General features: G+C 32.5%; 1 protein-coding gene across 1 annotated transcript in view; it reads left to right on the forward strand.

The window, feature by feature from the left end:
- Nucleotides 1-22072, forward strand: part of LOC134231077 (uncharacterized) — a 29277-nt gene that overhangs the window by 4113 nt on the left and 3092 nt on the right. Inside the window, exons 2-6 of the mRNA XM_062712978.1 lie at nucleotides 2083-2171; nucleotides 2990-3071; nucleotides 3234-3423; nucleotides 13316-13429; nucleotides 21346-21391. Of these exons, the coding sequence (XP_062568962.1) occupies nucleotides 3015-3071; nucleotides 3234-3423; nucleotides 13316-13429; nucleotides 21346-21391 (407 nt within the window). The 5' untranslated portion in view covers nucleotides 2083-2171; nucleotides 2990-3014. The remainder of the gene's footprint in view (nucleotides 1-2082; nucleotides 2172-2989; nucleotides 3072-3233; nucleotides 3424-13315; nucleotides 13430-21345; nucleotides 21392-22072) is intronic.

Below are 22072 nucleotides of genomic sequence, written 5' to 3' on the forward strand. Positions count from 1 at the left end.
ACCTACCCTGTCTCGGTGGCAGATGGTAATCAATCTGAAAAGTTATGAGTTGATTGATCATTAATTTGATTTTTATTTTCACATAGAATGGGGATGGGCTTACGTTTTTTTTAGCCGAGCCAAAGGCTCTGGTGAGCTTTTCTAATCGAAATTTGTCCGTTGTCTATTGTATTTATATGGCAGCATCCTCAGATAGTGTAGATTCAAGTTTGTTCAAATAATGGCCCTTAGGCCTAATGGTAGGGTAGGGCCACAATGAAAGATCAAACTTGTAGGGGAGAAAGTCACAGTTAGCCAAAGAATATATAAGCATACTTAGTAAGTGTACATTTAGTTTTCTTCAAATGATACCACGACTCTCTTTTAAGGAATGGGTTGCGACAAGTTATTTCTATAAGTTTTTCAACACTTAACTCATCTTTGTTTTTTTCTTAGTTACAATGCTCAGGTGAGTAATGTTTCAATGTGTACGATTATCAATTTATCTTAAGGTAGGTCGGTACTTTCAAAATTTTCTGTCAAACTGATATTCATTTTTTTATTTCGAATACCTTGAATAAGTCGTAAGGATGAAGTTTACTCAGGTTTCAGAAAACAGAAAAGAAATTTTATAAAATAAAAAATGTTAAATAAAAATTGTTCTAAATGGATAAAATAATCAAGTTTTCACTCAATATTAATTTAAAAATTTAATATTTCATTAATCGAAGAAAATAAGCAGGAACAAAAATCAATGCAGGGTAATGCAGAGGAAATTCGGACTAAAGAAGATCAAAAATATGAACAAAAACCATTCCATACAACACATCTCAATGATTTCATCATTGACCCTATATAATATTATTACCATGAAAATTAGAGCATTAAAAGTAACCTGATAGATACTATAAATAATTTAGAGTTCTGATCATTCATATTTTTTAAATAATAAATTCATAATGGGGAAAAATATAAATATGAAAGAGGAAATTCGGACGATAATAATTATTAAGTTTATGGCCCCATAAGAGTCTGAAGTTTTTATCGACAATCAAATAAAACCGTAAATAAAAAATTCCCACCCTTTACTAAAAAAACACCAGGATGGCAACGTCTTTTAGGGAGACCCATCTAAACAAACAGATCTGTGCTGGCCAAAAAAATCTCGCAACTACATGTAATTCAGTATTCGGAGTGTTTGTGCTATTTATTTAAGTTAAGAAATCCAATCTGTTTAACGACTTCAGGACGTTTTTGGCCTTTTTTCCACCTCGACAACTCATCCTGGACTCCATGCCACTAAACCGGAAGTAACTCCGCAGTGAATATTTGACATAATGGAAGAAATGAAACAAAAAAAAAATTGCATGTAAATCTTCATTGTACAATATTATGTCTCCATATGTGATCAATAAAAATAAATATTTCTGAAACAAAATAATGCCTTATAATGTCGCTAAGTCTAGCTGTTTGGCTCTTTCTTGGCTTGGCTTTTCAGTGATTTAAATTTGTCGCTTTGGAAAAACTGAATTATCTGTTCCTGGTACATATCGTCATATAAGTAAGAAAAAGAATTGATAACTTTTTAAAGTTCTCTTAAATATATTTAATCAAATTATGTTGAACAATTATATATTTCATTTTAATTGAACAAGTTTCATAGACGCCAAATATACACTGCGAGATTCACTTTCGGTTCAGTGGCATGAGTCCAGGATAAGCTGTCAATGTGGAAAAAAGGCAATGCACTACCCGTAGTCGTCAAGCAGATTGAATTTTTCAACTTGAATAAATAACACAAACTGAATAAGTCGGGATTTTATTCTGGCCAAACCAAGATCTATTTGTTTAGGTGGGTCTCCCCAAAACACGTTGCCATCCTGGTGTTTGTTTTTTTTTAGTTTTTTTAGTTGGTTTTTTTTTTTTTGATTGACGATAAAAACTTCAGACTCCTGTGATGGCCCAAACTCTAATCTTTAAAGTATTTATTTAAATTATTTGAGTTTTATTTCAGTTACTAAAACATAATTCGTACAAATCAATTGCTAGAACTTTAATATATTCTTGGCTGAAAAATAACTATTTCCATTTGATTTTTTGTAGTTTCTTGCCAATTGCAGCTGTCTTTTTATCCGTTTTTTGAAAGCAGTAGCTCTTTGCAGAAACATAGACACGGGCACAGTACAGCTACTGTAAGTTGTATTTTCTGTACATTCTGATTCTTTAGCGCAGGGTGATAATAGTATTTTTCATCTGTTTGACTGCTTTTTATGTTAATACGGTGGCATTTTTCAGAGTCACCTTCTAAAAATCTAGAATCATGAAAGATTCATCCCAATGCAAAATGTTAACGTTTCAAACCGTAAATGCAGAAGAATTTTCCTTTTCATAGAAAAATTTTACTATTTAAAAAAATAAACAATACTTCATTATCCTACTCTGTAGTATGGTTTATCTCTGCAGTGTTATCTCTTTTCGGTGCTACATTTCGACAAAACCCAGATGAGTATGCTAAATGAGCAAAGAATTCTAAAAAATACTCACCTTGAAAAAGAAATTTTAAAATTTTCAACTATATTGTATCAAAGAAAGCACGTTTTATATTATTTGTAAAAAAAAAAACCTATGGTACAGGCCTATAGTAGAAACATGGTACCATTTATTGATAAATTATCCTCTAAAATATCCACTTTGGAAACTTAAGATAATACGTATAAACATAATAAACATTTTCTATTATTTCTATTTCCGTTAACAAAGATACCTTCGTCAACCAGTAATTTATGACTAGACAATCTAAAGATTGTGATACATTTTTTGTATGCATGTTTAATAGTTTTTGATAAATAATTGGCCGGGATTCTCACCACTTTTGATACTTTAAAATATCATTGTTTACCGTTTGCCCATCAATTGTTTAAAAAAGTTTTAATGAAGTTTGTAAGGAAACAATTGTGCAAAATATTTTTTTCAGAATCTGAAATCTTAGATTACTTGATATTGTTTTCAGAAATATTGAACCATATGCTAGAAAAATGAGATCTGGAAGAACATTTATTTCCTTCATCATACTTTTTTTTCATTTCATTGACGTAAGTAGTAAATATAACTTAAAAAACTTTTTAAATGTAAATTAAGATAAAAAAAAATCATATACTGTCAAGAATTATTTATTTATTCATTAAAAGATCAAAGGAAATACCAAATATTTTATAACATTTCATTTAAATAATTATACCGTCGTATACTAACAGGTGATTTGGACTTGCATAAACTTTACAACCGTCTCCACTTGTCCAAGAACGAGCTCCAGCTGGGAGGAAGCTGCGGACAAAAAGAATTGTCGTGCTCTTGGTTGTGATTCTACGATGGAATATCATTGCTTGCCAACAGAGAACTTTACAATCCTAGTGGAAGTCTGTACAAAAACCAAATTTCTCCAAGGCAAGTCCTCTCTCTCTGTCTCTCTCTGTCTCTCTCTGTCTCTCTCTCTCTCTCTGTCTCTCTGTTATATGTATCTCAATGCCAAAATAATATAATGAAATAGCGGTTTGCAAAAACATTTACCCCAAGCTATAAAGGAATAATATGTCCTGTACGTGTTTAATACTGCATCATTTAAATGACCCTACGTATAGCGTTTTAGCTTGAATAATACTAAAACGGGGGATTCGATATTGAACGCTTGTATTCGGAATGTTTTGGACATACTCATATAAAAAATACAAACTCAGCGTTCAATAAAACGCCAAGCTATTCTAAACTTCTGTAGATTTGTAGTAGCTTTTTATTAGAGACTATTTATAAGATATATAATAATAGAAATTCTTAAATATTTTATTTATTCAATTGATCTAGACTACCAATTACACTATTCACTGTGATTTATTATCATAACGAATAGCAAAAGGAAAAAACTTCCCCAGTAGAGTACACGATCAACAGAGCACCTTAATGCACCACAACACTTGACAAAGTGGACTAAATTTCGCAAATCTGATACCACCCTCCAAAGTTTGTTATTTGTTTGTCTCCTAGATACCCAGGAGAGAAAGAAGACTCTTTCAACGGAATTTAATGCATTTTCACTTTTAAATCATCAAAAACAAACTGAACCTAAAAAACTCTGCACCTGCGGCCATGAACTTTAATTTTCAGTAGAAATGTTTTTCCATTTTCTTTGAGAGTGGGAAGGGGTGAAATTAAAACTTTTGCTTTCCTTCACCCATGGATTTATCTGCCAGATAGATTAAATTTTGGTCCAGTGGGTCCTGAGAAGCACGGCAGCAGACGAAAGTAATACCAAAAGGTCTGGTCTGATCTGGTAATCTTTAAAACTTCTACATAAGGAGAATTTTTTGAGTGGCCTTCATTGCTAAATGTGTCCTCAACGTTTAGTCGATTTGTAATGCATGATCAAGGAATATGGAAAAAGTCCGTAGATTTTTGTGATTACTTTTTTATTTAACGTCATAATATAATTTAAAAAATTAACAACAGTTTCTAATACTTTGAGTGACAAAAGTTTGTTATTTACTAATTATTATACACCTTATGATATCTATAGTATTAGCTCTAATAATTGGGCCTTAAACGAAATGAATGTTTAAATTTTGTATTGATCTCGCACTTTAGATGCTAAAAGGTAATGTAATACATCGCCTCGTTAAAAAGATATCAATATCCAAATACAATTGTTCTTGATAAATTTAATAAATGACCTGGTTTTTAACCCCTCCTTTGCAAATTTATTTTCATTTATTTAGTCATTTTTGGTTAATCAATGTTTGACATTAATTAATTTCATCATTTGATCAAATATATTTGTGGTTAATTAAATAAATGACCATTCTCACAAAAATAAATTGCAAATGAACTCAGACTCACTGAAGAACAAAACTGGTTGTTTCATGTTTACAAATAAAAAGTATATAATGGAAACAACATATGGAATGAAATTTAAAGTTATTTAATTATAAAAAAAAAATGGGTGACAAAAATCAATTTCTAAAGACAGATATTCTTGATTAAAAACCGAAAGCAATGACTTCGAAGTACGTCACGGAGCAGCAAGTAGCAATGTAATTTAGCAAACATCTAAAACAAACTCTGAAAATGCTGTATAAACCAGGAAATATATCAAATTCTGTATTTAGAAAGGTTTCCTTGTGCATTGTCAATTCTTACCTCCGGACGTGATAAAAGTTTAAATGTCCAATTAAATCGTCAACTTAAGAAGTCTATGGCACGCTAAATTCACAAAAATGAGCTAAACATATTTTCACAGTAAACTAGGGTACCTGTAAAGTGCAAAACGAAACAGAAACGAAACGAACTGAAACGAAACGAAATCTGCCGAAACGAAACGAAATCTACCGATACGAAACGAAACTATCAAAATGTTTTTCAAATCAAAGTATACAATTTTATATGTGTAACTACATGTGGACTTTTTCTACTTCATATAAAAATATAGTTCAAGCACTTGTTAATATAAAATTTAAACACCGATTTATGCTCCCTTTTCTAGTGATTAAAGAAAAGCTATATTAGTTTAACTAGAGTATGTGTCACCTGCTTTGTTGATTTTTTAAAGATAAATTTAAGGAGTGGTAATCACTTTATTAATATATTTTCAAGCGGGCGTATTTAGTGATGGGGTGTTCGTCCATCTGTATGTACGTCAGACCGTGCGTTGTGTACTCTTTGGTGGTACCCATCTCTTAACCTTTTATACTATCGAATAAAATTTCATCACACTTTGACAGAATGTTTGTTACTCAATGCCATTGTGCAATTTTCACCTTACATTTTGATAGGACACATATTTTGGTTTCCAATAGCAAAACACAGGCACTGTCAGTCGTTCTATTATATTGAGGGTATCCATCTCTTTTCCACAACGCCTCCTATTCCACTGAATAAAATTTCATAACAGAATTTTTATAATTACATAGTGTCATTTTGCACCTCTTATTTTACATTTTGATCCGAAACTTTAATCAGTCATGTATCCAAAAACAAAAGATGGACTTCGTCATTCTAATCATATGGAAAGAGGGTATCATTTCGCTCACATTAGAGAGGTTGAGATGTAAAACTTGTACGAGAACGTGTACTTATGCATCTACTTTGACGTACACGTGTTTGTAATTTGTCTATTGAGATTTTTATGACGTGTAACGAGTACGTGTACACCGCGATCGGTGTCTCTTTAACAACTTTTTAGAAGTTTTGTTACTTCAGTTTGATTTTATGTAGTTAACAAAATATGATTAAAATAAGTGCTCGTGAAACTCAACATCTTAAATAATGTATAACAAATACATTTCCACACATAAATTGACCGATTTTTATTATTAAAGCTACACGCTTTTACTTACGTGTAGATGCCACTCTACAAGTTCTGAGGACGTGTAGAAAACTCTTCATCACTAAAATTGATGACGTTATACGCCAGGACCCTATTAAACGTACCTGTACACGTACACATTTGAAATCTCAACCTCTCTATTTTCTGTAGTATGATACATATTGTATGATACATATAATTCATGTATTTGCTAGCGAATAAAAAAGGTTACTATGAGCACTGAACTGGTACCTTTTAATACCGGGGTATTATAGAAAGTATACCAGTGTCCATGTTTTGCTATGGGAAATCCCAAAATAAGTATCGGATCAAAAAGTCAAATAGCAGGTGCACACACTTTTTTCTAATTATGTAACAAAGATTCTCTGAAAGTCTCATCAAATTTCATTCAGTGGTATAAGAGGAGTTGTGGATAGGAGTTTGGAAAGGTTTTTCTGAGTTGTTAGAACTTGTTACAAATTCCTTTGTATGAATTATACAATAAAATATGTTCTAAATAGAGACGACATCCCGATCACTATATACCCTCCTACTTTTCAAGTGGGGAGGGGTATAATTGTAATTTCTGGCGTAACGATTATAGCGAGAAATAGTTGTCCTTACGATATGTAAACGAATTATCGTTCTTGAGCGGAAATTGCGTAGTGTGTATGTAGTAAAGTTGTATACTTGGTTACAACCAATGAAATGAAATTTTGGGGAATGACGTGTTTGAATAGTTTTCTCGCGATAGTAGAGTTCAGTTTCTAGCGCAACTCTACCCGAGCAGGTCAATTTTATTTTACTAATTTTCTCATAATATCTTTCAAAAAGGAGAAAAAAATAATGTGTGAATATATCACTGAGTGTAATACAAGTATAAAAATGATAATAGAACGCTAATATTATTAGATTAACTCAGAAAATTTAGTCGTTTCTACACTTAATTCGAATTTTCTCTGATTTATTTGCCTATCGTTTCTATATTCTGCTTTGTTCGGGATTTTACATTTGCAAACATCCACACACTGCAGATTTGTATATTTTTCCTCTGCATCTCACAATTCTACAATTGAATGATGGTGCAACTATAAGTTAAAAGTCAAAATGGCGATTCAAAAAGCGGATATTCATTTTTTTTTCAAAATATTTCTTAATGTCGTTTAAATAGGAGAAATAATTTGTGAATATCTTACTGAGCGTAGTACAACTATGAAAATTGATAATGGAACACTAATATTATCACTTTAATTCAAAAAATTAAGTCGTTTTAATTTGGAATGTGTTAATTAGCTCAAAATGGCGATTCAAAATGACGTCATATACACTCAAATTTCGTGAAAAACTCAAACTGCATATATATATATATATATATATATATATATATATATATATATATATATATATATATATATATATATATATAGTATATCTATTATATTGATTAGTCTATTAAATATGAACAAACAAAAATACTAAAAAATTTCCTTTTTTTCTGGAAATAGTTGAAACAAACTCAACTTAATAAGAGTTCCTAATTTTCCCCTCGTATTTGACGGTGTTCCAAAGCCTTTGAGCCGGCCCTGTCCACCTCAAATCACCCCTGAATCGCTGTCATTATCAACTTCTACTTCAAGATCCCTCAGCACACCATGGAATATAACTGAAGAAATTCTTGTCCGATTTTATCGATACTTTGTACTAGCTTTTGAAATTAGCACTTATAAGAGCTTAGTATTATCCCCTAACATCTTCTATTCCAGCTTTATGGTTAATGTTAAAATAAAATTTTGTTTTCCAAAATCTGATGCAAAATGAACTAGAGGTACTGTGAGCAATGAGCTCACTAAATGATACCCCCGCCTCCCAAATGAATATAATGACAGTGTCCATGTTTTGCTTTGGGAAACCCAAAATATATGTCGGATCAAAAAGTGAAATAGGAGGTCACAATGGCAATATGTAATAAAGATTCAGGGAAAGTTTCATCAAATTTCATTCAGTGGTATGAGAGGAGTTGTGGATAAGAGATGGATACCCCAAAGCGTAACAAACGGACGGATGGACATACCGATCACTATATACCCTCCCGCTTGAGAAGCGGGGTGTATAAAAAAAAACTCTGATATTTAAGACATGTAGATTTCAATTTTGTGACCGTATAGATTTGTTGTCTTTTTGGGTAGAAAGGTCAGATTCCTTGTGATTCTTTTCACGTACAAGCTTTTGTACCAATAGACCTAAGCCATTCTTGACTTCAATCTATTCAACACTTCTCTTGACAACAAAATTTTCTTGAACACTGCAAGAACTTTACAAGGCAACTTGATCCACGCTTCTTTGTTAGGATAGTGTAAAGTTGTATCAAGAATCAAGGGGAGAAAAAACAGTTTTCTCTTTCAGATTTTGTAAATTTCAAAATTTAAATACATTTTTCAATTCAAGATTATCCGTTCACAACAAGAAATATTTGTGAATGCATTTGAATCTTTGACTGAGAGTAACAAAATGCAAATGCAGGGACGCAGAATCATAGCTGGACAATCAAGAAAATTTATGGTTTACGTATATTATACTGATAATTCTTAATAAATTATAATATATTCAGATGTATATGCTGTAACATTTACTAGCCCTCTAATTGGTCGTGGTCTATCATTTTAAAAATCATACTAAGTTATGTTGCACTAGACCTTCCACATGAACATAAACATTTGTTTTTTTCTAAAAATAGATCAAGAGTTTCTAACAACTGATATGTTTTTGCAACCCTCGGACTACAATGTGTACTCGCCTTTATACTCGGGGAATACTGCACTTGGGGTAGCTTAATTTTCATATTGCCCTCTAAACAGCAATTATTGTATGATATTAACTTTTTATATGAAGAAGCATGATAAGGCGGGTAATAGGTAAAATGTTTTCGGAATTGTCGTCAAAAGTTTATCTTAATAATAGAAGTAATTAAACAAAAATCCGTGTCATAAAAATCATTAACAAAAGTTTCCTCCAACTTTCATAGCATATTTGATCATTATTTCATTAATAAAAAAATCAAACTGTAATATATTTTCTGTAAAACGACTCAGAATTAAGCAGTTTGAGTATTTTACGAAATTCGAGTACGTATGATGTCATTTTGAATCGCCATTTTGAGCTAATTAAAACATTTCAAATTAAAACGACTAAATTTTCCGAATTAAAGTGATAATATTAGTGTTCTATTGTCATTTTACATAGATGTACTATGCTCAGTGAGATATTCACAAATCCTTTCTCCTATTTTAAAAGCGACATTAAGAAATAATTTGAAAAAAATATGAATATCCGCTCTTTTGAATCGCCATTTTGAAATTAAACTTACAGCTGCACCATCATTTAAAGTAGATTGATTGATTGATTGATTGTATATTGTTTAACGTCCCTCTCGAGAATTTTTCACTCATATGGAGACGTCACCGTATGCCGGTGAAGGGCTTCAAATTTTGACCTGTACTCGGCACTCAGGGCCATTGAGCACTGAGGGATCTTTATCGTGCAAACGCCTGCCGCTGACACGGGGCCTCGGTTTTTAAAGGCTCATCCGATGGACGAGCAACTTTCACTTAAAAATGCCAAGCGCATGGCGGAGGAACAATTACTACCCATTTTAACGACTAGGTCAGTCGCGGACAAGATGCGAACTCACGACCTCCCGATCACGGAGCGAGCGCTCTACCGACTGAGCTACCGTGAACGGTCATTCAAAGTAGAAAAGTGAGATATAGAGGAATAAAATACAAATCTGCAGTGTATGGATGTTTGCAAATGTAAAATCCCGAACAAAGCAGAATAAAAGGGTAATAGACAAAAAAAATCAGAGAAAATTCGAATTAAGTGTAGAAATGACTATATTTTCTGAGTTAAACTAATAATATTAGCATTCTATTATTATTTTTATACTTGTATTACACTCCATTTTACTTTTCCATTTTGAACGAGATTAAGAGAAAATTAGAAAAATTGGATGTCCGCCATTTTTAATCGCCATTTTGACCTCTTTGACGCCATTTTCATGAAGGCCAGCATATTTTTACAGATTCAGCATACTCGAAGTAGGTTGAAAAACTATGCTGGACCAAATAATAATTATTTAATTGCCGTTAAAAGTTATTTCTAGCCTTCTTTTTAAAACTCAGGACCAGACTAATCTCTATATTCAAGGTATGGCCAAAAATCTAAGTTGAAAAGTGCTGAGATTCCGAGAAAATTACGGAATCCTAATTTTCTGGAAATATGCACAACTACACATTGTGTCCTTAATATATGCTACGTTTAACGAAATTCTGTGCAGTGGTTTAAGAGAAGTTCCGCTGACAAACTGTTCATCTCTATATTCAAGGTATGGACGAAAATCTAGGTTAAAAAATGCAGAAATTTTTGGAAAAAATTAATGAATCCGAATTTGCTGGTTATATGCACATCTACACATTGTGTCCTAAATTACTGAAAAGTTTGAAGATATTTTCTGCTGCGGTTTGTGAGTAGTTGCGCTGGCAAACTGTTCATCTCTTATTCAAGGCATGGCCAAAAATCTAAGTGTAAACGTGCGGACATTCCCGGAAAAAAAGGGAATCGGAATTTCCTGGTATTATGCACATCTGCAGATTGTGTCCTAAATATCCCCAAAGTTTGATCAAATTTTGTGCAACGGTTTATCATGAGTTGGGCTGACAAAAAAAAAACAGGACTGACGGACGAATCAAAATTATTATACCTCCCACAACTTGTTGCATGGGGTATCATAAATCCTAGCGTCTTCACAGTGCGCTATAATGCTTACATGGTTGTTGTGTTTTTAATGAGTGAAGTACTATGTACAACCGACCTTAGAGGCGATGTGTATCTATGGAATTTTGATTGATCGTGTCACAAATCATTTCAGAGAACGAAACAGGTTCTCCATCGTCGATACAAATTTGGGGGGATGGAAACTTGAATCACTCGTCCACTTAAAAATTTGTACCTGCCATCCAGAACATGTCTCGTTCTTTAGATAATATTTATCAAAACACTTTATTTCAAATGTTAAAGTCAAATAAAATGTTAAATTAAAAATATACAAGCTATAAAAACGCCAATTTCTCATGTGACTTTAAAGGATTAAAGTATTTGAGAAACATGATAGATAATGAAAAATTACACTCTTTACAAGATTTACTGAACAAGTCTTTGTAATGATAAAACAATAAAGCAAGTTCTGCAGTTACGAGTTGCTGCAATTTCACAAATATTGATGAAGGACGTGCAGAAACAATATAAACACCCATGTCCGCGAGATATCATAGAAGAGGTTCGTTTAATTGTGTGTATGATTATGAAAACACATACTCGAGTAGACCTTTTTCAAAAAAAAAGTTTTGAGGTATTGAGCAACAACCCTAAACAGTTCAGTGACCTACACCTATCAGGTCGTATTATTCTTAGAGTTTAATGATAAGTTTCTGGCTGTCGTCACATAAACTTAGGTACTGTGATCAATGAGGGCGCTAAATGATACACCCTCTCTCCCATTTGATTATAATGGCAACGTCCATGTTTTGCTCCTGGAGACCCGAAACAAGTGTCAGATCAAAAAGTAAAACTAAGGTACTGTGAGCAATGAGCTCACTAACTGATACCCCCCGCCTCCCATATGGTTATAAAGGCAAAGTCCATGTTTTGCTGTGGCCGGAAAACCCAAAATATGTGTCGGATCAAAAAGTTAAATAGGAGGTCACAATGGCAATATGTAAAAATGACTCTGAGAAAGTTTCATTAAATGTCACTCAGTGGTATAGGAGGAGTTGCGGATAAGAGATTGGTAACCCGAAGCGTAACAGACAGACGGACGGACGGACGGACGGACATACTGGTTACAATGTACCCTCCCACTTTTCAAGCGGGAAAATTCAAATAGGTAATTGCGGTGCTTCATCGTCATTTTAAAAACCATATATTATATATGTGTAGCGGTGATAGATCAGTAGAATGCGTTACATGTATCCATCTATAGTGCACTGAAGGAATTCAATTTTTTGTTCGATCCTGTTTGGATGGCTTAGTTCATTAAATATAACTGTATAACTCCGAGTTCAAACACACATGTTTATTATACCCCCTGCTTGAAAAGCAGGAGGCTATATAGTAATCGGGATGTCCGTCCGTCTGTTACCCTTTTGGGTACCCATCTCTAATCCGCAACTCCTCTCATACAAGTGAATGAAATTTGATGAGACTTTCACAGAATCTTTATTACATAATGCCATTGTGCACCTCCTATTTTAATTTTTGATCCGACGCATAATTTGGGGTTTTCCATAGCAAAGCATGGAGTCAGGACACTGCCATTTTATTCATATGGGAGGCGGGGTATTATTTAGTGAGCTCAATGCTCAAAGTACCCCTAGTTCAATATGGCGATAAAGTAAAACTACACATGCAAAGTCAGACGTACATAAAATGGTTGCACAATTTGATTATAGTTAGTTTGTATGCTAAACATTTACTATACGCCTCGCATGGAGCGTTAATATTTTTTTTTACTACATACAATAAACTCTTTCGTCAGTTCCATTTTATGTACTGATTTATTTTTAAAAAAATAAATTATGGCTCTGTTTCACCGAGAGCGAAAGCAATTCTTCCGAACTGCTGATACTTCAAAATACACATGTACTTGTAATTGCATTTAACTATGGCCTATCATCTAAGTGTTTATTATACTTTGAACCATTACTTCATTACACATGCAGTAATAGTTAAGTAAGCGGGCTTAAATATTAAAGTTGACAAAGTATTTCTAACTAAATGAAACATTTTCCAATGTGCGTAACTTTCTGAAGTATATTTTTGTCCAGTTGTCAACCGACCACATCGATGACATTTAATGTTTCGTACGCACTATTCCTGCAGATTACACTGTATTTCTGAATCAATACTCAAACCAAGCATTTTGTACTGCAGGTGTGTGCCCATATTACGATTCGGTTGGAAAATCTATACAAATGAGTGCCAAATCATGCCAATCAGCGAAGATTCCATGCCCGGCAAGATATCCATCAAATACAACGTATATTTGTAAGTATACTTATTACATGAACGTATTTTAGATTTTGAGCACTACTGATCAAGGACCGTTTGTTTTTAAACATTTTTTCTAAATGCCATTTCTATGGGCAGTGGAAAGGGCAAAAATTACCATAATGAGAAAACAAACAATTAATTTAATTTCAATGACCATAAAAACGAAATAAATGATATACAATGCATAATTAACAAACCTTTTCGCAAAGCAACTATACATTAAAGCAAAACACACGACAACTTACGTACCTATATAAAAAATCATTTGAGGTCAACGTCCTGCCTCAAAAGGCTGACAATAGCTAGTATTACAATTCCCAGCTAAGCTTGGCCTTCCCAGCTAACCTTGGACTTTCAATATGGCGTGACATTCTAGTCGTAACGTAATTAGCGTCTGAAATATACTCAGCTTTCAGCCACTTTTGATATTTACAAGGGATAAATATTCGGGAAAATGTCAGCGAGTGTATCAAATAACCAATAAGATTCTTCGTCTCTCCCGGTAAAGAAGTGGAGTTTAAGTCGCATCAGCGTTGTCAACAACAATCTTAAGTTCCTGATGTTATTAATTTCTTAACCAATGAGAACTATTCGTCCTTTGACAGACACTAATTATGTTGCGCCGAGAATGCCACTCCTTAATGAACTCCAACCTAAACTGGAAATAATCCTAATTGCTCTTTAAGCAGTAAGTCCATCTAAAAGCAGCTGCCAAAAGGTCCTCTGACTGACTCAGGTGACCTGATAAATAAGTTTTAATTTACCATGATGCGCAAAGTATTTAACAATAAACACCTCAGTTCCCTTTTCAGAATCAGAATCAGAAAATTTTATTTTGAGTCGGATTATTATAAAAGAAACATAAGCTCTGTAGAGCTTTTGACCGACATTATATTAGTACTACATATCATAAATGACTACATACACATATAAAATAGTTAGAATTACATTGTCATGCATCACAACAAGCATATTTACACATTACACACACAAAACGACACAGAAAGCACATATATCATGCATATAAATAAGACAAACACAGAAAATAAATATAAATGAGTGTCCAAGTAGCACTTATGCTCTAAAAATATAGTCTATGATTTATATATTTTGATAAAAATATTTTATATATTTTGATAAAAATATAGCAAATTTGTTAAGTTAAAAGTATATTTTTAATTCTATAAATTTATGATTACTAAATTTACTCACTTTTAAAGCAAACAAAACAAAATAAACTTAAAACAAAAGAACAATACCAAAATAAATAAATAAATAAATAAAAAGGAACTAAAAATAAATTGAGCGAACACTGAAGATTAAGATTTGAGGATTAAGATCTACAGGAGCCACACTTACAGGAATCTCCATTCCAATTGTTAATTAAACTTTTAAACTGAGTAGTTGTAGTTGCATTTCTGATTGTTTCAGGGAGTTCATTCCATAGTTTGGCTCCTGCATATCTAAAAGAGTGTAATCCATGCTTTGTAGTTCTAACCCTAGGTACCTGTACTGTATTAGTTTTCCTAAAATTATATGAGGTTTCTTTAAAAGTAAATAAATCAGATAAATATGCAGGACTCTCATTCTTTAAAATTTTAAAAACTTCTATAGCCATTGTTCTTAATATTCTAATTTTTAAAGTTGGCAACCCTGACTTCAGTAATAATTCCTCATAAGTACTGTTCATGTCATCATAAATAAATCTGAGAGCTCTTTCTTGGATTTTTTCAATTTTTCTTGTATTAATTTCTCCGCAAAAGTGCCAAACAACAGGACAGTAATTAAAATTACTCATAATAAAAGAGTAATAGATGGTCAGTTTGCCCACTTTAGTCAGGTGTTTACATGTACCTATGCGTTTTAATATATTAAGTTGTCTAGCTGCTTTTTTGCATATGTTTGAAATATGGTTATTAAATTTTAATTGACTATCAATAGTAACACCAAGAAGTTTAACCTCTTCTTCACATTATACATTAATACCCTCCAACTTTTGATTTCAAAACTCCATAAAGGAAAATTGTGTTACAAGAAATACAAGAGGCCCATGGGCCACATAGCTCACCTGAGCACCGTGGCTAGGAAAAAGTAGAAATTGGATTATTATTGAAAAGTTTATATCCAAAAGTAGTCCCATGACCAATCATGGCTTTGCTATTCTTAAAAAGACGATTTTTAAAGAATTTTCCTATATATTTCTATGTAAACTTTGGTCGGACACTGTGCCCCCCCCCTCCACCCCCGGGGGTCATGATTTGAACAAACTTGAATCTACACTACCTGAGAATGCTTCCATATAAATATGATCAATTAAGAATTTTCCTATATATTTCTATGTAAAACTTTGGTCGGCCATTTTGGTCCCGCCCTACCCCTGGGGGTCATGATTTGAACAAATTTGAATCTACACTACCTGAGGATGATTCAACATGAGTTTCATCTTTCCTGGCCCATTCATTCTGGAGAAGAAGATTAAAAAATTTTCATCAATTCATAATTATCTCCCCTTGGAAGAGGGCTTGGCCCTTCATTTGAACAAACTTGAATCCCCTTCACCCAAGGATGCTTTGTGGCAAGTTTCGTCAAAATTGGCCCAGTGGTTCTTGAGAAGAAGTCGAAAATGTGAAAAGTTTACAGACAGACGGACGGACAGACGGACTACAGACAAAATGTGATCAGAAAAGCTCACTTGAGCTTTCAGCTCAGGTGAGCTAAAAACTAATAGGCACCCTGGGTTGTAACAATTTGCACTTTTTAAAAGAAAAAAACTCTGTAGTTTTTAAAGCGTAAACTTCCCTAACCCAGGTTATACAGTTTAACTTAGGTAGCTATTAAGTTCATCCTTAATTTGAAAAAAAAAAATAGTGAGGGGTGTGTGTTAAAAGAGCTAAAGCCACGAACCATCAATATCTGCCTTTAATTTTAGACAAAATTTAAGTTTGAAATCAAAAAACCTACCATATGTTATTTTGTAGAGCACAATGTCATGGTGCGCTACATATATTTTTTTGGCACACAGGCCACCGTTTTTAGCACATGCGCAGGAACAAATATACCTATGAAGTTAAAAACCGCTTAAAAACGCCGATTTTAAGGCAGTTATTTCGAAATTTGAATGTGGCCAGACTCAAGTCATCGTCTCAAGTCACGGTCCGGAGTCGGCATATATAGCTCTCTCCCAGAATGGGAGAGGATCGTACATTTTGGCCGTGGTTTGCGACGATACACTCAAGTACCCTTTCCAAACTTTGCATGCATAAAAATATTACATATATGCACCTTTATACAAAATATCTTAGAGGTACACGTGTACTTATAGCATGCCAAATTCACAAAAATGAGCTAAACATAATATCACAATTGAAAAACTAGGTTTATCGACTGTAAACTATAGTTTGCAAACCGTGAACTATAGTTCACAATTCGTGAACTATAGTTTTCATCTGTAAATCTATATTTAACAGTTGTTAACTATAGTTTTCGAATGCTAATCTATCTGCATCTGTCTGTAATAAAACGTTAACAATAGATTTTGTTGATAAGCATAAATTCACGTCAGTAGTTTACAATCGTAAACTATCGTTAATAGCTGTAAACCATAGTTTACAAATCGTGTATTTATCAGATATTCTATGTATTGCAATTGCAAATGTTTGCTTTCAGTATTAAGTATAGTTTACGGTTCTGAAACATAGATTATCGCGTAAACTATGGTTTACAGATGCAAAATATAGATTTACATTGTAGACTATAGTTTACACTCCATAAACTATAATTTACAACTGATAAACCTAGTTTATCAACTGTGAAACTATGTTTAGCTCATTTTGTGAATTTGGCGTGCTGTAGGTACTAGCGTGTGGCCAATATGAATTTAATATTTTATGAACGTTGAGCTTTCAGAAATTGAAGCAAGGTCCTCCATTATAATAGTAATTATAAGTTCATCATATGCGTAAATACCCTAAATTAGTTACTAGTATATCAGAATTATTCTTGATAATTATATATAATCTCTAATTTGTCAATAATTTTGTGATAGAATGTCTTATAGTGATTTTAGTCATGTGATATTTCTTATAAAATTTAAAATTACGCTCGTTTCAATCATGCTTAAGTACATTAGTGACGACGTCATAATGTGACATTCATGACATCTATTGCATCTAAAATGATTTGAAGAAGTTTGTTAAAATAAGAAAAAAATGACTTAGAATTGATTTGTGTAGAGTTTCCAATCTGTTGCCAGCTCTAGATATTGATCTTTTTATAAATTAAGATAAATAGCTTGGTTTGTTTACACTCTGATATTTAAATTGAAGAAATATATGGCATTTAATAATATTATGCATTCAGGATTGTGTTCTCAATCTTATTTACAGTAAATGTTAGTAAACGAATAAAGTTCTGATATCTATAAATAGAATCCCTGCGGAAGTGATATGAAAGTGTTACTTGGGGATAACAATTATTAAAAGTAAATAATTCAAATTGATAAATTTAAGCTTTAATTTTCATTCCATTTTATATACATACCACCTATTTCAAGAGTACAGTGAACGCGAATTCAGACATATATTTTTAGACGGGGTCACGTGACCCCGTCTATTTGTTTACTGTCAGAGCAACCGTAAGCCATGGTGATAACACATTATAAATCTACGCTATATGAAAGACTGTAGAAATTGTTTTGATCAAAATATAAACATCCTATATCAAACTGAAGAAAGTGATATGAACCTTTTTCTAAATCAAATTAATGAAGCATTTTGTAAATGTAAACCCAAAATATTAATTGTAAAACACACTAGTAAACATAGTACTCTCCTGCGTAGTATTACGACTGCGTACGCATCATCCATTGTTTACTTCCGGAAAAATATTAATTCGAACCAAGTGAAATTCGGACAATTCAAAAAGGTTTCTAGACGTAGCAATTATTGAAATTTCTACTTCAAAATAAATGAAAAACACGAATTCACATTATTCACAGTTTTGTTTTTAGTGTATTACCGGTAATTAAAAAATTATCAAAACTCGTTAAAAAAATCATATTTGTGAAATCTAGCATGAAAATCATTTTGACCCCGTCAAAATCCCCCTATTATGCTGTCTTTCAGTACTGTCTCAGTATTTTGATTTTTACTTAGGATGTCCCTCCACTATATCTATGACTGGTAGTTTAGTTGGTTTCGCTTCAAATATTTACAAGATGTGGCAAGGTAGTGATTTTGACGGATAAAGGAACAGGAAAATAAAAAGAAAAACGGCGATCAAGAAAAAAAAATCAAATGAAAAAGTAGAGGAAGTAATCGAAATGTAATTCGTCCCATTCCCGGGTAGTACTATTCTAACCATGCTGACTGTGCATGGCGATTTAAATTATTTTTATGAACCACATCAAGAGTGTAATATTGGAGACAAACAACAATCCTTTGCTGATTAAAATACATGTACTTGATTTTTCGACAATATATTTAAAAAAATAAACATAGGCGCAGATTTTTAAACATGTATATGCAGTACACACTAATTATGTTTAAAAATTAAAACGCATGTATTTAACACGTCAGCCCCCCCCCCCCCCCCTCGAAAAAATGGAGGCGATAGCGATGTAGAACATAGGAATTAAAAATAAATAAATACATTGTATAATCCTGCTTTAAGGACAAGATACATACCTGAAGAAAAAAATCTGAATCCAAATTCGTGTGATATAAAGGCGAGGGAGTCCAAATTATTTTTTCATAGCCTAACATCAATAACTACTGTACACAGAAAATTATGTTAATATTTATGTGAAACAGCAAAATTTAAAGTTTAATAAATAAATAATGAACCGTGATTGTTAAAATTGTTAAATTTTAATCAAAATTGATCATATTTAGTCTTGAAGGGGAGGGGGGGGGTGTTGAAAACTAAGAACTTATGTGTTCTCTTTGACTTATATGTTAAGAATTAAACTTTGATCTCGTCATAAAATCTGAATCAAATAAAACAAATATATATCAATAATATCTAACGGACTATAATATAATTTTCGCCCGCGTGCCCGAGTGGTTAGAGTCGCGAAGTAAGTTCGAATCCCACTGTGAGCGTATAAACCGAGGTCCCGTGTCGCAGTTGGTGCTGGCACGCAAAAGATCCCTCCCTGCTCAATGGCCCTGACAAAATTTGCAGCTCATCACCGGCAAGTGGTGGCGTCTCCATATCAGTGAAAAATTCTCGAGGGGGACGTTAAACAATATAGGAGGGTTGGCCGTAAAGTTCGTGAACAAGTGCGAATTTGGATAAAAATGGCGTCATTGATGTTTATTATTAACCTTTTTATGTTCCTTTACTTAATGTGAAATACAAAATGTAAAATTATATTCAATTTCAAATATAATTACAATAATGGCTTCATTATTAGATTTGGGATGGTGACCCGGAGCACCGCAAAATTTTAATTAAAAAGATTTTTATCACTATAAATTTCATTTGTATTTTGTAAAATTCCGCGGAAATTCGGACTGTTTTTACATTATGAGGTTGACAACAGTTATAACTTCAAACCTGCAAAATTTGAACGTTCAGAGTTTAGAAATGCCTGATGAAATCGAGGTTAGAATCGATTAAGACAGGATCGGCATTGTTCGAAAAAGGGAGTTTTCGGAAAAGGTGGAGCAGTAATCAGTGATAAAATTCTGCGTAGATATCGGAAAAACACCAACATAGACCCATCAATACTTTAAACAGTCGGGAAAATATAGTAAAGGAAGCTGTTCTTTAGTATTTAAGTGGAATTTAAAATTTTCGAACGGAAGGAATAGTTTATAGGATGACATTCGTGAAGGAAGACCATTATTCCGAGATCGCAGTGCTGTTAAAATTGAACTCCATAACGCGAATTTGCCGTATTTCCTTACATAGAGTCGTTTTCTACGCGGACAAAGGTGTGATGATTTGCAGGATCAGGTACAGGAAGTGTAAAATATTTTAAATATAAAATCTAAATAGTTTGAGCACATCTTTGATGACTGCTTAAGAAAAAGTTACATGTATTTAGCTTTTGACATCGGGAAACGTCAAGTATTTTCGTTTTAGTGCTCCGGGTATGAGTGTACAATGTATGTCTCTTTGTATCTAATAAAAATATATCCATTTGTGCTTTAATTTTGTTTAAAATTGGCATATGTATAAAATGAAACAAAAGTTTAATGAAAATAATAGTTTCATACATCTTATCAATGTTTGTCAGTAATTATCAATGTTGTTCACGAACTTTACAGACAACACTCGTACAATCAATCAATATAATTCAAACTTAACGAATTGTGCGAGACATATATTTCATTATCAAAATGCACGAATAAATCGAGGTTCGTCACATACACAAAAATACTCACTCTGATAATTCTATTTCTATAATAGGTCCAGATTCTTGCTAAGAAAAAGATTTAACAATGCTGCGCCGTGCTTCACTTTGTATTAAAAAAAATGAATTTGTAGTTATATTTCTTTAGATTTAACAATTATATTTATCCAGTCAGAAAATTTATATCAGACAATAATGCCATATAATGCAGTGACATGTATATGTCTAGAGTATTAAATACTTTTAAAAATATATGTACATTGTAAGGCTTTGGTGTACAAAGGTAAGCAGTTACTGTAGAATGTTCTATTGCAAAGGATGTAATGACGTTACGTTCCTTATGTAAATTTCATTCAAAACAATGCCATACTGTCAAATCTATTCTTGAAAACGTATTATAGATATCTAAAAAAGGAAAACAGTTATTAAAAGCTACAAGTCTGCACTATCTTTATTGAAATTCTCATTAATTTTTAAGTTAAGGCGCATTTCGATGGTTCGTTACTCTGAGGAACTTTAATCCATTTTCTTTTTCTTTTGCTGACGGTAGACACAAGCTGTTATCCTTCAATTTTCGTCACAGGAGGAGCAGAGAAGTATGTTTGAATTCAGCATTCTAAATCATTTTGTTAAATTATTGCTTTTTTAAGTGTATACGTAAAGAATATTGTTAAAAAGTATTTCTTAGATAAGACTAAACTTCAAAAACATATTTCAGTTTGTTAACATTTTAAGATTTTATCTAAAACTATATTTTTATAGTATGTTATCCGTCTGTTCTTTTAAAATGAGGTTCCACCAGGTTTTTTTTTCATAGATCTTATTTTTGTTTTTATATAAAAAAAAAACTTGTACATTTCATGTCATTTTTGTTTGTATGATTTTGATTTGAAATTACATAAATAATAAATTCCTGAAATATAAAGAAATCGTAGGATTTCCTCGCTGCTTAGATTTGAAACTTTGTTTTGCTTTCTATATAATTCCATACAAAATTTTACTCACAATATCGTCAGGAACTACTATTTTCTGAGCAAGAAGATCGACATTTAAACAAATTTTATTCAATTTTTTATGGTGATGAAATTAATTCAAATTTAATTTTATGACCCAACACCAACATACACAAACGCACTCTAAATACATTAAAGTTGATTCAATAAAATGTTTTTTTTTTTTTTTCGAGGGTATATTTCAAAAATTAAGGAAATGCAACTAAACTTCGTGCAAACATATTTTAAACAAAAAATCCCTGTGGAATTTAAGATTTCTTATAC

Source organism: Saccostrea cucullata, unplaced genomic scaffold (genome assembly GCF_032062105.1).
Source record: "Saccostrea cucullata isolate Sc308-1 unplaced genomic scaffold, CSIRO_AGI_Scuc_v1 ctg109, whole genome shotgun sequence".
Classification (NCBI taxonomy): Eukaryota; Metazoa; Mollusca; class Bivalvia; order Ostreida; family Ostreidae; genus Saccostrea; species Saccostrea cuccullata.